This window comes from Ziziphus jujuba, chromosome 2, assembly GCF_031755915.1.
Source record: "Ziziphus jujuba cultivar Dongzao chromosome 2, ASM3175591v1".
Taxonomy (NCBI): domain Eukaryota; kingdom Viridiplantae; phylum Streptophyta; class Magnoliopsida; order Rosales; family Rhamnaceae; genus Ziziphus; species Ziziphus jujuba.
The window spans coordinates 15,794,903-15,811,082 of record NC_083380.1 but is presented as its reverse complement, the minus strand read 5'-3'; the positions used below and the strand labels follow the sequence as shown (position 1 = coordinate 15,811,082).

The following is a 16,180-nucleotide window of genomic DNA, read 5'->3' as shown; positions in this document are numbered from 1 at the left end:
AATCCAAACACAATTATCTGATAGGGATATTGATGTCCAGGATACCTGGTTAAAGAAACAAATTTCCTGACTTGTGGATGTAGTGTCATGGACCATACAAACAGGATGAAAAACCAAATCTTTAAGGGTCATACAAAATCACTATACCTGTTACCATCTCAACAGTCAGGCCTAAACCTCATAAGTTACTATAGCTATGTTCGGAGTCTAATTCTGCCTTGTCTTGCATGTGAATAAACAAACCAAAACATTTTGACAGACCAAAAAAATTACTATGTTACCCAAATACCTTAAGAATTCTTTTGGACTTAGGAGGTTTGAAACCCTCATTGTGTTTCACAAGTGGCAGAAAGTTGAAGCCTGGAAATCACTTGTACCGGAAAACGATGAGAATAGCAGTACAGTTATCTTTACAGTGACGCTCACGCACAGCTTCCTTTACGAGACGGCGGCTCACTGTTGAAACAGGTAATCCTTCCTGTCAGAGAAATATGGTACTTGGTAATCACTTTGGATAAACATTAGAGAATAAAATTTTACAAAAAAGTGGTTAATATAAAGGAAAATATCTTGATAAAGGTCGCTAACAGTAAGTTGCCAGACAACTCATGAGAATTCTAAATCTCTTACCATTTTCATCTAACAGAAAACCTTACTAAAGTGAATTTAAATTACAAGGTTAGACTTACTCTTTATCTTGACTTGGAAAATAATACATAGACATTATCCATCTCTCAGTTAATAAATGCAGTGCGCTAAGGTGGTGGATAGTTGAGATTTAATGGTTCTTACGTTACCAGTGAAATGCATTTATAAGAAATCATCAGCATCCAAATGAGTCCTCAGAACAACGTAAGTCTAAAATGGAGAAATTGTTTGATCATTTGACAATTCAAAGGTTCTTTTACCTAATGAAGATTGAAAGTTTGTTTTTCAGATAACATTGCATTTGAAGATAGAATAGATAAGAAAAGTAGACTGAAATGAAAAGATAAAAAAGGAGATGACAACTAACATACCATTACTTAAAATTAGTGTAAAGAAAAACAAGTTGAAAATTGATGTAAAGGAAAACAATAAATATATCTATGAAGCAAATAAGATAACAGACCAAGTTAATTTAACTTCACATTATCTCAAAATGTTCCGTGTTTGATATAGGAAGGAAAATTCTGCTCTAACCTTCAATAATTTCTGAACAAAATCAACAGCATCACTAGGTCCAAAAACCTGATAGCAAATAACAAAAGCAGAATTCAAAAAGATCCAGCAACAGATACAAAATCAATAAAGGCCTTAATAAGTCTAAAAAATACCCCCCAGAGGCCATCGCAACCGAGAATAATGAAGTGCTCTCTCTCCGTAAGGTCAAAAGAATGGATATCAGGGGTTGCAGTAACACCAACCTGCACTTGAGGAATAGATATTCATTACATTCTAAGTAAAATCACTAAGTCAGGTCAGGAAAGAAAAACAGAAGTATCAAAAGTTGATTTTCCATGTGCATTTCCAAGTACATTTTCAATGTATTATCCAAACAATAAGTAGATATCCCTGATTATCTGATTACTGATCACCATGTGCTAAGCGTGCTGTTTCTATCCAGTGCTTAAACAGATTTAAAAATTTCAGGAAAAAAAAAAAAAAAAAGGAAAAAATTGACACACACAGAGGTGCAGTTTCACCAACCTTTATCCTAATAAAATAAAAAAGAAAAGACATGGGAGTAAGGTTCCCACTTTCTCTGAAAGAACATCCCACAAACACATTTCTTAGGGATATCACACATATTCCCACCTCAAGGTGCTGAAATTGGAAAATCTAAGGAAAATATTGAAATTACCCTGAGGTGCAGGGTTGACATGCATTTATCTTGATTCTTAAGAAGAAAAAAGCAAATGCTACAAGCATGTAACCTTTTTCCAAGATCAGGCTATGTACAAATCCTGTAATGTGAAAACACAAACTAGTGAAACATAAAACAACAGGATAACGTATATAAAAGAAAGAGCAATTAGGACCTTTTTAAACTGGCGATCCCCAAAGGCTCTAGAGACCTCAAGACGCCCCTGCAATCGTCCGTTTGAGCTCACAGTACCACCAGCCTGCGAATCAGGAAGCATGTTTCTTGTTGAATACGGGTTATTTTCAATTGTAAACAGATGAATTCAAGGTCACAAATTTGTTATAGATCTATTTAACATATCATCTGGATATGATATTTACTTCCAGCTAGTCAACTTATCCCTTTTGCTAATCATCAATTTAATCCTTACCTTTTCCTTTTCCCGAAAAAAGGTAGGAGGGAAGACATGAATATAGTATAATCCATAAAGGAGCATATATAAAACTTATCATGTGTAATTCTTTTGGAATAATGTAATAAACCCAACACAAAGAAGATGTACAGAACAATTCTTTTAAAACATAAAATTGAAGAGGACAAACTCTGAGAGGTGCTTTTTGCTCTGAGAGGTCCTTTATGTGGCTTTAGTTGGGTGGAGAAGAATCCAAGAATTTCTTGATATAAAAAAGTCGGAAAAAGGAGATTCATCTTAAATGAAAACATTCATCTGGGAGTTTTGGTGTCAAGCAGGGTGATAATTATCCAGTAATGCATTTTGTGACTGAATCCTGGCATTGAAGCAGGGGATGAGTAGTGAATTTCCTGGTTGTTACAATGTATTCTCTGTTTCATCGGTACTTTTATATATTACTTTCTGGGTCATATATATTCGCTGTGTTTACAGTCCTTACCTTCTGAATTCGTGCCCGCTCCTGAGGATAGATGGCTTTGTGTTCTCTTGTTAACACAATGGCCTTCAGGGGACCTACACCATCAGAATCTTTCTGCACTACATCAGATGTAGATGATCGCCCTACCACTGCTTTTGCATCTCCAACATTAGCAACAAAAACCTATAAATATCCAACATTAATATTATTACAGATACTGAAGGCAACTATCTAAAAGACAGAATCAAAACAAAATCAGCATAAGTTACAATATGCAGTACTTTTGTTATACACAGAAAATGCAAACTCTCACTCTCACTGAATGGAAACTCAAAAACTGAAAACAAGAAAGTAAAAAGCACAAAACATATTCAATGATTTTTTTCTGCATGGGCAAGCAAGTACTTTAAAGAACTTGCTCAAAAAATTGTGGTGCAGAAATATACTTATTATCGGTATCATTTCAAAAAATTTAAGCAGCAGTAGGGTACTGGTTTTTCAAGCAAAACATATTGCAATTCTAGTAGTCAGCTCCAGAATTACAAAATAATATCCTTAATTTTAATATTTCCATCTTACCATCCTATATAAATTAAATTCTTGCAACTCAATAATGCCAAATGCAACATTAATCTTACCATACAACTTGGTCAACAACTTTGAACTATTATTTATTCTAAAGATCTCAATTAACTATTTGAGGAACTCAAAAAGTGATAACAGTTTCAGACTTACCGTTTTCCCTGATATCCAAACACATACAGCAGTAGCACCATCCTGCCATCCTCCTGATTAAGAAGTCAAAAAAGAAATCTATAAAATGGAAGTTGGAAATATTTCCAATCCTTAAACTTGTTACAAAAGGTTATACTTGATAAAATCAAATGAGAATAAACAGAGAAGAAAAGAGGACTAATTGTGAGACAATAAAAAGTTGAAGATGAAACTAGAGTTAAGAAGATAAATAGGTGTACAATTAATATGCAGTATATTTATTACCATTTTAGATTATTACTTAACCTAATTATCAAGTTGTTGACAACCATGCAGTTTTAACGCTCTATTAAAAATTGTTAAACCAGAACAATTCTCTCCTAAAATAATAAATTTAGACACATCAACGAATTCAAAATACTAATCAACTGCTTAAATGCCAAAATAATAATAATAATAAATGTCCTCTAGATCATTGATCTACAAATTACAAAGTGTAGTTCCAACATACCATAAGAAACTGAGGTGCAGCCCTAGTAATGGATAACTAGGCTACTTGCATGTTAGTAAACATCATAGGTAGGATAATCTAGATTTAATATCCTAACAGAGAACAATGTATTCCGATGATCTCATAATAAACTCTGTATCATAAAACATGTTTATATTCTACTAAGGAACAAAAATGCAAATGACAATGAGTTTACTTCAACATATTAAACATTGCAATAATGCCTGTATGGTTTAATGAAAGACATTAAGAAAAGAAGTTAAAGAGCTCAATAAGAACTTAGTACGTACCTGCTACACTTTCTTGAAGAAGGGACTCATCAGTTTTTCGGAAACCTAAATTAGAGGAGGGAGGGTCAAAATCAAATGAGAACATTTGGTGACAAAGAATATTACAAATTCCACATTGGAGAAAAATATAAATATACTACTAACAAATGCAGTGAAGAGATTTATTCATACCATCAAGTATGGCTCTTTTGGCAACTTTTTTATCCAACTGAAACAGCATAGAATACAATGACATGTTATTTCAAAGCACATACATCTATAAAAAGTAAAATGCAAATGCAGAAAGCCAGATAACGCGAACTTATATAAACACCTCTGCTACTTTCCTACAAAAGCCAATTACGTTGCACAATATTGAATGATAAGAGATATTGGACAATAAAGAGGAAAATATGAAAATCATAATAACAATTTTCCTTTCTCTTAAAACTACCTGAAGTTTCTATTACCCCTATTTCTTTTATTTCCTTTACTTGATGAAATTGGCACTTACTCTCAATGAAGAATCAATTCCTGTCAGCACATGATTCTTCCAAAGGCAAGAATTAATTCTGTAAATCACCTGAGAACTAGAACTGCCAACAGCTTTTTTCTACAGGAGTTGCTTTACTAGAAATATTGGGAAATTTCAAAAGACAGTGTTAGGGAGGGAGAGCCTTAACATTTCCGAAGTTTTTAACATTCCAACTAACAAATACTACTTGCTTTTAAGATACTTCATTAATTTCGTAAATCACAAGTAAACCCTTCATAATTGTTGTTAACTGCTCTTGGTTCAATAAGCTGAAATTCAAGTCTTACAGTGCTTCTACACTAAGATAACCAAATTTCTTAAGTATAGAAATTAACTAAGATAATCCTCGATTCTCTATCCATTAAATGCCTAACTAAACAGATATACATGAAAATAAACCAACCAAACACACCAACTCTATGATGACCGAAACAAAAAAAGAACACACCAACTCACGTGGTAACCCAGCTGATAGAACATTCGCGTGCAAGTGTTTCTGAGCATAATCAGCAGCTAACCGACCTCCATGTCCATCATAAATTGCAAAATGCGCACACCTAAGCAGAACAACAAACCAAAGATCAACACAAAAGCGGACACTTATTGAACTAGCATATTTATAAGCAATCAAATATATACATACACATATACAAATATATAATATTTTATATCATATACATAAAGATAAGATACTTTATTAAGACCAAAGATTAAGAACCTCAATTTGCCAGGAGTATCTAAGCCGGCGTCCAAGAGCACAACCCAAGCGTCCTCCATGGTGTGTCTGGACCCCTTATCCTCGGCCGCATCGGCTTCAATTTCAAAACCCATTTCCTTCAAAACCGGTTTATCCTTCTGGGGACCAATTCCACCAAAACCCACTTCTTCTGGTTTCCTATCGTCGTCGGTCTTGAGCTTCTTCTCAACCGAAGTCGAGGTCTCGGAATCGCTGTCGCGTTTGTGCTTTGGGTTTGGCTCGGCGTCGGTGGCCTCTCTTTGGCTCTCATTTCCAGTGACTGAGTCGTCGATTTCACTCATTTGCGACTCGCACCAAGAAGAGTTAAAAAAACAAGTAGGAACCTTGTTTGGTAGCTGAGAAAATTTGGGGAGAAAGTGCGGGAACGAAGCGCTAAAAATATACACACCAACTTTCACCTGTATTATATATTCACAATTACACACACATGCTGACGTGCCTATATATATATATATATGCACATATACATATCCAATTTAATACTAGATTTCAATAAATAGATACAATTCGATATTAACTTTTTTTTTTTTTAATTTGTTTTTCTTTATTATTTCACACTAATTATGTTTCGTTAAAATCAAGTATCCGGTCCTATGTTAGAGAAATAAAATTAAAATTGAAAAATATTATGTATCATTTTTTTAAACAATAATATTATTATTCCATGAAAGGGATAGTTTCAACAATTAAGTATTCCTATCTATATTTATAAGAGCAAACTGATAATTTGAGGGGGAAAAAAAAAAAAGCAAACTGAAAACAATAATATTATTATTCATTTCTTTTTTTTTTTTTTTGGGTTATTTGAATGGTTTGCTAAATAGTAATTTTTATTTTTATCATAAATAGTTAAAGACTACCCAAACTTTGCAATTATATAATTGTTTGTGACTAACAATATCCGTTATGTGATCAAACTAAAATAGCTTTGTTTTGCAGTCAGAAAAAAAAAGGATTTTAGTTTTGTATTTTCAATAAAAAGTATTTTTTGTTTTAATTTTTTGAGATTTAATGGATTTGAACTTAATAATAATTGTTTGAAAAACAGTGTGGTTTTTTTATTGTCTTTCTAATACAACCAACAATGTTAAAAGAAACAATAGCTATAGCATGTCTCTTGGATACCAAAAAGTTTTACAATTTGGCAATGCATTTATTAAAAAAAATTGTAATATTTAATATTTTAAATAGCATTGCTATAACTTATGTTATAATACAAAAAGTGCTTTTTTTATATTATAAAACAGACTTGCTATTTATCATTTTTATTGAAATATTACATATTAAAATTTGGTATTCATTTTCTTTAGCATTTTACAATGCAAAAACTTATGTCATTCTTTTAGAATTTTGAGAATGAAACTATTATTATAGTATTTTTCTATCATAGATATTTAATAAATTAATAAATATATTCAGTAAATATATTTATAAAAAATAGTTATAATGTCTTCATCCGGTGATCCGGCAAAGTTTGTTTCGGGTCGGGTTTAACGGTCAGAGGAAAACGATGACAAGTCACGCGCCTTTTGCCACTCTCTCTCTATGATAAGCCTTAAATCTTATTCAGTTCTTAATTTTCATTCGCGTAGATATCACGCACCAGCTTCGCGTTGCTTTTATCGAGATCTGAATCAACATAGATAAACAATAAAAAAATGCACCTTGCGTGAACTTCTACGTTTGCCCAAAAAGAAAAAAAAAAAAAAGAAAAAAAAAAAAAGAAACCCTAACTGCAACACAACGTTCCCATTTGCATGTCCATTTTTCACAAAGACAAAACGAAAAAACAAACACCTTCAAAGCTCATCGAAACCCTAACTTCCGGTCAAAAATTCCCAGTTTGACCTCGAAAACCCTCACAGGCAAAATGCTCCCTCACGCCCCCATCGGCGATTGAAATTCCTATCCCTTAACCTCTTCCATTTTGCGGCCATGTCGTCGGGCCAAGGCGAATCCGGTGGCCGCCAGGAAGGTCAGTTACCGGCGTCCGGAAGCGTTGTCACCGGAGGTGGGAATGGAGTCGTCTTCTCCGGGGAGTCGATCCGACCGGCGGTTGTCTCGCTGTCGAACCAGAGGCTGAGGTTGAACCCGAACAAGGAGCACAAGCCCGACACCTACGATGACCTGCAATTGGATTTCAGTCCGTCGATTTTCAGCTCGCTGGAGAGGTATTTGCCTCCGAGCATGCTCGGCATGCCGAGAGACGACAAGGTCAAGTTCATGAGAGAGATTTTGCTCAAGTACCTGCCGCATGGGGAGCGTAACAGAGTAAGTTATTCAAAAAAAATTTCATTCGTTTGGCTGGTCGTGCTCTGTTTGGTTTCCGAGAATTTGGAGAAAAATGATAGAAAAGAAAATGCTTGGACTTGTTATTATTTTTCCCCCAAAACAAAAAAAGAAAAAAAAGAAAAAAAAAGAGCAGTGTGGAATTTTATGGTTTTCTAGAGCCCAATTCTACCAACGGGCAAGTAATAGGCTAGTAAAATGACGAAATTGCCCTTGAGTCTGGTTTTGTTCATTTAAGTGTATTGCGGCTGATGGTATAGCAAAATAAAGGTACCTTTTGTGTTCTTATTTTTGTTTTATTATGATGCTTTTGTTTTGCTTTGATCTTTTTGGTGCAATTTGCTAGGAAAAAGCAGAAATGACATAACAATGGTTATTATTGTCTTTGAACTGTTTCTATTGAATGAAAGATCCTTTATATGTATTTTATTTATATGACATGTCTATTAAATAAATGGAACTTCAATTAAGAGTCCAGTTGTGTCATTAACTCAAGTAATTAAAAGGAATTATTATTAACTTATTTTATTTTTGGGTAAGTGAGAATAATGGTATACTGATTTTATAATTGGAGTGGCATAGGTTTTCTTTTTTCTGCAATGGTAGGTTAAATAGACAATAGTAAGTTGTATATTATAAATGATAATAAATTTACTATTTTTTTTAATAACTTTAGGTAATGAAAATACTGTGATCTTAGTTTTTAGAAGTTAATTGAATAGATTAGACTTGAGCTTGGATGACTGAAATGAACCCAATAGACCAGAATTTTAACTTGATTAAGACCTTTGAATTTGATTTTCATATATTTCATGTTTATAATATTAATAGATGCTTTAAAATTTCAAATCTAATGTTTCAAATATGTGTTGGTGGGTTTTAGGTAGGGTAAGTATATTTGCAATAAACCAAATTCAATTAGACACTGGACATAGCCAGCTCTTTCTGGGGGCCTAAAAATAGTCCACAACTTTCATCAACTTTGCAAAATTTATACGTTAAGAAATGGCTGATTACATCTCTGCATGTTTGAATTCCAAACTCATTAGCTCCAATTTTGTCCTAACAAAATTGTTGCTTGCGATTCAGTCTTTTATAATATAGATACTGTTCTGTCTTCCATGCTGCTAGCATGTACATCCTCACTGCCTTAGTCTACATCCTCTTGGTATTGTTTTTATCTCTAGGAGGACTAGGTTTGAAAACCTTCTTTCGACTTCCTTATTTTTACTTATTTAACCGAGCAAGCATCTCAAACCATACTTAGGTTGTGTATATGAGTTGAGTTGAGTATTAGGATAAGCTGAGTATGATATTTTGATTCCTTTGATATTTTTTTCCATGCAAACCTTTCTTTAACTCTCACTATCCAAGCTCATCTGGAAGGCTTGGTCCCTACCAAAGTTCAGGTTTTTGTTTTGTTATTTACTAGTGGAAAGATTAGTACCTCTTATTTGCTGCAAAGAAGAAGACTACATATGAGTTTATCCTCTTCATGGTGTTTCATGTGCAGGAAAGATTGGGAATCCATTGATTATTTATCTTACATTGTGAGGTTGTTGCCTTTCTTTTGGTGTTGAGAAAAGTTGGGATTTGCTGGATCTATCCTTAAGGCTTGTATTTTTTTATTGGTCAGTTGCTCAATGGGTTTGGGTGGCAACAAGAAAGCAAAGGTTTTATGAAAATTTGCGGTTTAGGCTACTTTTTCTGTAATTTGGTTGCAAAGGAATGAAAGGAGCTTTGAATACAAGTTTCACGATATGTATTGCATTTGCAACCAAATTAAGTTCTTGGTTTCTTGTTGACTATCTTCTTCTAAAGTGTTCAATGGTTACCTGTTTTTGTGCTTATGTTGGAATGATTTCCTTTATGACACTTGCTATGTTTTGTTGTTGTTGTTGTTATTATTATTATGTTGATGCTTTGAGTACTTCTCATCCACTGTTTATGTATTATTCTTATCAAAAAGTGTATAGTTTAATGTTTCTCAGCAAAGATTTGATTTTTTTGTATCAGGTTCAGAAACATAGGGAATACAGACAGAAGATAATATCAAGTTATCAGGTATTCTGTGTGCTAACTGTTTGATTGAGTTTAAATATGTTGAACAGAAATAAGAATGCAATCAACATTCCTCTTACCACTCCCATATTGTTCTTCAAAGGAATGGAGGTTCATTATTGCTATTTTACATGTTTGCAGCCTTTACATAGAGAATTGTATACTATGCACCCTGCAACCACCTTTGTTCCATCGTTTCTGAAAGCAATCAGTGATAATACCGAGGAAAGCTTTAGAAGTATCATGTCTGAACCCTCTCCAGGAGTGTTCACATTTGAGATGCTTCAGCCTCGCTTCTGTGAATTACTGCTAGCAGAGGTATTATTAACAATTTGTCCATAACATTGTGTGTTGTATTTGACATATTGCTGCTATGTCTTCTGTTTATGATATTTTCTGTCTTCTAGGTGGAGAATTTTGAAAAATGGGTTAATGATGCAAAGTTCCGAATCATGCGACCAAATACAATGAACAGATATGGTGCTGTCCTTGATGATTTTGGCCTTGAAACTATGCTTGACAAGTTTATGGAGGGTTTTATTCGCCCTATATCAAGAGGTGAGCATGGTTGCTAATGATAAATATGCCAGTTTTTGTTAATTCACTGGAAGGCGGCTAGGTGTTCTCAGAAAATAATTAGTCAGTTTGTTCTTTTTGTAGTTTTCTTCTCAGAAGTTGGTGGATCAACTCTAGATTCTCATCATGGTTTCATTGTTGAATATGGTAACAATAGGGATGTTGACTTGGGTAAGTGTTTTGTTTATTGATTGTTATTATGACATTCATATGTATGTAGCTTGAATATTGTTGTACCAATTTTGGTAGAGTCAAGTTGTTTTGTGGTATCTTACAGAAGTGGAGAACAGCTAGATCAGTGGACTCTAAATAATGCCCAAATTCCCTCTCATTGCTTGACTGCTTATTTAGTTAAACATGGTTCTTGGATTCTTAATTTTGTATTTGGAAAGTACATGTAGATTTATACATTTCTTGACATCAATATACACAATGCCTACAACTACAAGTATGTTTTGATGCAGTTAGTAGTTTGAAGGTAATATGGAGAAAAGAAATTTTGTCTTGGTGGGGTACAGTACAATATGGATGTATTGGTGAAGAATCTATCTGTAGTGTTGGATATCTTCCATATGATACATGCATGGGATGCCTTTTTAGTCAGTCCGCTTTCAAATTGGTCAAGGAGTGGAATCATATTGTCATGATTAAGGGATTTGAAAATAAATAAATAAATAAATAAATAAATAAAAATAAAAACTGCATGCAGAATCAAAAAGGCGATGCTTATATATGTTGGGAAAGTCACATTGATTAAGAGTGTTTTTCCAGGTCTCCTATTTTATGTCTTTATTTTGTTTTTTTCTCTAGCCCAGAGGTTAGAAAAGGTATGAACAGAACATATATTAACTACAAAGTAGTGGAAGATGAATGGAGTCAAGAAATGAATAAGCATAATTCGGCCAAAAAAAATGAATGTGATTAGAGTATGGGTGTGTACCAATACTTAATTGAAGAGTACGGTTGTGTTACCAATACTTAATTGAACTTCACTTTTTCTGCTTTAGCTGTCTGTTGTGTTGGCTTAATATGCATAATTTGTGTCCACTCTCTAACAGCTCAAGTTGTTAGGTCTAATGATGACATGAGATCATATTGTAGTCTAATTTTCTGAGTGGTCTTGTATTAGAATCACACTAAGCCATTTCTAGTAATCTATTATGCTGCACCTATAAATTTTTTTCCATAATTGGACAGGCATACCTGTAAATATGAGTGTTAATTTTTCTGTTATGTTTGCTTACACAATTGTGTCTGCTAACATCTTATACTTCTGGTTTAATGTTACATAACATTTCATTGAATGGCTTATAAGTGGTTTGTTGGGTTGTTTGGAAATAAGGGGTGAGAAGTTTTTCTTTGGTTGTCATTTAGTGGCTTAAATTGTTTACATGGGACACCACTGTCACCATTTACCACTTTTTAGATGCTTTTGCTATTTGGGAAATGACCATCCTAGAAATTTATTTTGAAGTCAATCTGTAATACTGTGCATGTATTGCAAAATGGATGTTTGGTTAATTACTAGTTTCTCTTTTATGTTCATATTGAGATGCCAAACTTTGCATGAAAGTCCATTGGACACATTATTTTTTGATATGTTTTGGTTGTGGTTCGTAGTAGCACTAGGTACAGTTTTTATCTATCACTGTTACCATACTCTCTTCCCTGGATTTTGTTTTATTCTAAAGGCAATGGAATCTAAAGAAATAAACATTTGTAGGTTTCCATGTTGATGATTCAGAAGTAACTTTGAATGTGTGCTTGGGTAAGCAATTTTCTGGAGGAGAGTTGTTTTTTCGGGGCACTCGATGCGATAAGCATGTAAACACAGGAACTCAGTCTGAGGTAAGCTAGTCTTTAAATGGAACAACATTACATTGGCCTCAGTGTCAGGCAAAGAGTACAATTTAGAAGTTTTATCATTGTTACAGACAACCCAGTTGGATCTGCTGATGGAAGGCTTTTGGAAAGAAATTTTGTGCTCATTGTTTCTTTAGTTTATTAGTACATTTGGTGATGATGAAAGGTTTGCTTGAATTCTCTACATGATTATCTTCTTTAGTCATTTTCATTTAGTTTTATTCTAGATCTTAAGTGAGTGTACAAATATATTATATATTTAAATTCTCATTTGACAGAAATTTGTATTTATTGCTATCCTATCAAACAGTATTTATTAGTTTTAATGTTACCTTTGTGGTTAGTGAAATGTTAGATGTAAGGAAAAAGAAAAAGGATAAAGTAGAAAGTAGATTATTGATTATGAAATTTGGACGTGCACAAACACTCAAAATTAATCATTTGCTTGTTGCTGTCAATTCAGAATAGATAAATCTGTTTGGAATCCCTCAGAGGTGAAGTTCAATGTCCATCATGGCATTTTATTGGCTTGGGTCCTGGAAATGCACGGAAAAAGAAAAAGGATAATGTAGAAATTAGATTATTATTCACGAAATTTTAATGTGTGCACACACTAAAAATTTTCTACGTAGCAAGCTTTCTAAACAGATTTTTGGAAACATGAAACTAGAACATTGGTGCAAAAACAGCTTAGAACTGCATCAGATCCTTAAAGTTTTAACAGTCTGATAATCTCACTCCTATGAAATTTAGAATTAGATTTTTGTTCTGTTTGTTACTCTTGAGAATCATAAATTATATTAATTATCAATGAATTATTGATAATATTTTGTATTTGGATTTTTGGTTGTTTTTTATGATGTGATTAAGTTGTACTTAATGTATAACATTGTGTTCTGGTACTTTTGATGGGTGTTTGGAAAGTTTCTTGATGAGGTATATCATTTGAAGCAGGAGACATTTGACTATTCCCATGTCCCTGGACAAGCTGTGCTTCACCGTGGTCGACACCGTCATGGTGCTAGAGCGACAACATCAGGTCATCGCATAAACCTACTTTTATGGTGCAGAAGGTATTTTAAATTTTTCTTCCTGCAATAAGCAATTATACTAGTTGATAAACTTCTTACTCATTGACTTCTGGCTTGTTGTAGAACCTTTTGTTATGTGCTTATTAACAACTTATTCTTACCTTTTAGTCAAATCTAGAACTAGAAACAATATATATATATATATACATATATATATATATATATATATATATTTAATTTTCTGTTCTCTCATTTGAGGCCCTGTATTCGGCCCTATGTCAAAAGGTACCTAGAAATAAGCTTTTTAGGACAAGGTAGCTTTGACTGTTCTATTTGACCCTATGTTAAAAAGGTACCTAGAAATAAGCTATTTAGGACAAGGTATCTTTGACTGTTTTATTTTCATTTTCAAATTATAAGCTTTAATGGAAAAGGAAGTGCATCCTGCAGGTTTTTAGTACAATGACGTTGAGTTATATTTGTCACAGCGTCTAGGCAGAGGTTTTGTACAATAAAGTTGAAGCCTTTACTACAAATCAATAAGTAATGAATATGTCCGCATTGCTACTATAGTGATTTAAGTTGTTTTTGAAGGACTTTTCATGCATAAGATACACCGTCCCTTTGGAATGATAAAGATGATAAAGATTTTGGTCCTTGGTTCTTGTGACACTTGCTGTGCAGGGAGTGCAGTTGTCAAAATCCTGCTTCATTCATTATTTCTAGTATTGGCTTTTTCCATTAAAGATTTCAGTAAATTTTTTTTTTCTTCTCAAATTGCTTTATACAGTTCGGTCTTCAGAGAGATGAAGAAGTACCAAAAAGATTTCTCTGGTTGGTGTGGGGAATGCCAGCGTGAAAAGAAAGAGAGGCAGCGCACCTCAATAGCTGCTACCAAATTGGTAAAGTCTTTTTTCTTGTTGAAAAAAATAAATGGGTAATGTGCTTTGCCAACGCATTTATGAACATGAGATTTATTATTTAGGATTTAGGATCGAATTCAGCCACCCAAGGAAATTTAGAGATGGCCTATAATGCCTACCTTAGCTTGCTTGTTATGTGAAATTTTAATATCTCAGTGGTTGATGGTTTAACAGGAGATAAATTACATTTTATTCATGTTGAGTAAAGCATACAACAGGCTATAACTGTTATATCTATTCTTGAGTTGAAGGAATAAATCCCACTTAATATTTGAAAGCTTTATGCTTGAATTATTTACTGCTTTATTTATATATTTATTTGTCATTGCATGTCTTTTTTATCTTGGTCCTCCTTGAGTCCTTGTGTTATGTGAGATCATAAATGTGTACTCATATGCCAATAAGAAGAGATGCACCCACCCTAGTAATGTTTTTTTGGGGACAAAAGCTTCATTTGAATTTTAGTTTTTTTACTGGAAGTTATGAAGTTTTGTTTGAATTGAAACGATAAATGAAAAAATTGAAATAAAATTACAGTGAAAGCTCTATTTCGGATGTGTTTTAGGTGAAACTGAACTAGTTTAAAAAAAAAAATTAAATAAATAAAATAAATAAAAAAAAGGGGAAAAGGAAAGGCAATTTTACAAGCGAATGACGATAACAATTTTGAACCACTACTCTAAAAAGCATTAACAGCAATCTTGGTAGTTACTTGATTTATCTGCTTCAAGCGAATGAAGATAACAATTTTGAACCACTACTCTAAAAAGTATTAACGGCAATCTTGATAGTTAGTTCTTTTATCCGCTTAAAGCACCAACTTTGGTTGCAGAGCTTATAGTAAAAGTTTATTTCGATTTAAGGGCACACGCACAATAATCATGGAATGCATGAGAAAACTATGGGAAAATGTTTATTATTTATTTGGTTGATTCTCTGCAGGAGTTGCTCAAGAAGGAAGGCGAGTCCACAACATGATCTGTTTCAGTTTTCATTAGCAGGATTGTAAGATTAATTTATCCGGAATCTTAGTCCAAGAAGTCTGCTTATATGCCATGTACTGTGAGATGCTTCTTTGTACATTAATTATGCCTAGGCACTGGGATAAACTCTTCTAGCTTTCCATGTAATAATATACATGAAATTTTGTAAAGAAAATTATCAAAACCCAAAAAAAAAAAAAAAAAAAAAAAAGGAAAACAGAAAAAAAGAAAAAAAGAAAAAATCATTGTTGGGTTATTGAGTCTGTAATTATTGGGGCTATGAGTATGTACGTAGGTGAAGTTAAGGGTGTCAAAAACCAAAATACAATTAGGCAAATGATTTTTTTTTTTTTTTCCCTCACTGTTTTGATATAATCTTCTATCACAATTACTTTGTTGTAGCCTTGTAGGTACATGAAAATTTCCTCTCCAGCTTCGTGGTATTGGGATTAGGATATAAATAATATGATGCCACATGGATTGAATAAATTTGAACCATTGGATTATTTTATTTGCCTAAAATAAGTCATGATAATCCTCATTAAATATTTATAGTTGAGAATTTCTATATTAATTACTTGTTTATTTATTTCTATGGATTAAATAAATATTTTTCTTAATAAATACAAAATACAATGTGATTTTTATTTATATGAATAAATTTCAAATTTTCTCAAGCTTAACCTCTTATAAAGCTTAACCGCCAATAAAGCTATAAAACAAAATATTGTGATTTTGGTTTATCAACAAAAAAAATAAACGAAAAGAAAACACTAGGAAGTTATAACAAAGGTTAGCATTACTATTAGTTATAACAATTTCATTTTATTTTATTTAAAATAAGATGACACCTACCATAAAATCATAAATTTACAATGCCAAAACACTTATCACAAATGCTTATCAAATTATACTATCTTTTTTATTAGAAC

The 16,180-nt window shown here is 32.9% G+C and overlaps 2 protein-coding genes across 8 annotated transcripts; one reads left to right on the top strand and one right to left on the bottom strand.

Moving 5' to 3' along the window:
• On the bottom strand, window positions 1–5,935 carry LOC107418754 (probable protein phosphatase 2C 8). Of its 5 annotated transcripts, none has more exons than XM_048473530.2 (10): window positions 5,484–5,935; window positions 5,214–5,322; window positions 4,423–4,459; window positions 4,252–4,296; window positions 3,472–3,524; window positions 2,758–2,919; window positions 2,022–2,105; window positions 1,317–1,406; window positions 1,183–1,230; window positions 1–478 (listed from the first exon to the last, which is right to left on the bottom strand). In XM_048473530.2, exons 1-10 carry the CDS (start codon window positions 5,801–5,803, stop codon window positions 368–370), a joined length of 1,059 nt encoding a protein of 352 aa, XP_048329487.2. In that variant the 5' UTR covers window positions 5,804–5,935; the 3' UTR covers window positions 1–367. The 5 variants fall into 5 exon arrangements, 4 of the variants coding, with proteins under 4 accessions (XP_048329487.2, XP_060670699.1, XP_060670698.1 ...); XM_060814716.1 differs by having other exon boundaries at window positions 1–456; XM_060814715.1 differs by lacking the exon at window positions 1,317–1,406.
• A 1,258-nt stretch (window positions 5,936–7,193) lies between these two features.
• On the top strand, window positions 7,194–15,759 carry LOC107418758 (2-oxoglutarate and iron-dependent oxygenase domain-containing protein CP2). 3 transcript variants are annotated; one of them, XM_048473529.2, is made up of 9 exons: window positions 7,196–7,793; window positions 9,828–9,875; window positions 10,014–10,190; window positions 10,280–10,430; window positions 10,533–10,619; window positions 12,172–12,296; window positions 13,266–13,384; window positions 14,133–14,244; window positions 15,208–15,759. In XM_048473529.2, the coding sequence occupies exons 1-9, from the start codon at window positions 7,458–7,460 to the stop codon at window positions 15,241–15,243; spliced, it is 1,191 nt and encodes a 396-aa protein (XP_048329486.1). In that variant the 5' UTR covers window positions 7,196–7,457; the 3' UTR covers window positions 15,244–15,759. The 3 variants fall into 3 exon arrangements, with proteins under 3 accessions (XP_060670524.1, XP_048329485.1, XP_048329486.1); XM_060814541.1 differs by lacking the exons at window positions 14,133–14,244; window positions 15,208–15,759 and adding an exon at window positions 12,383–12,477 and having other exon boundaries at window positions 7,194–7,793; XM_048473528.2 differs by lacking the exon at window positions 15,208–15,759 and having other exon boundaries at window positions 7,195–7,793; window positions 14,133–14,546.
• The last annotated feature ends 421 nt before the right edge of the window (window positions 15,760–16,180 follow it).

Coding starts and splice junctions, on each gene's coding strand:
- LOC107418754 (XM_048473530.2), bottom strand. CDS start 5,803: ATGAGTGAAATCGACGACTCAGTCACTGGAAATGAGAGCCAAAGAGAG. Junction 2,920..3,471: donor TTTGGATATCAGGGAAAACG/GTAAGTCTGAAA, acceptor GGATATTTATAG/GTTTTTGTTGCTAATGTTGG. Junction 479..1,182: donor TTGTTCAGAAATTATTGAAG/GTTAGAGCAGAA, acceptor TTTCTCTGACAG/GAAGGATTACCTGTTTCAAC.
- LOC107418758 (XM_048473528.2), top strand. CDS start 7,458: ATGTCGTCGGGCCAAGGCGAATCCGGTGGCCGCCAGGAAGGTCAGTTA. Junction 10,191..10,279: donor GTGAATTACTGCTAGCAGAG/GTATTATTAACA, acceptor TCTGTCTTCTAG/GTGGAGAATTTTGAAAAATG. Junction 10,620..12,171: donor CAATAGGGATGTTGACTTGG/GTAAGTGTTTTG, acceptor AAACATTTGTAG/GTTTCCATGTTGATGATTCA.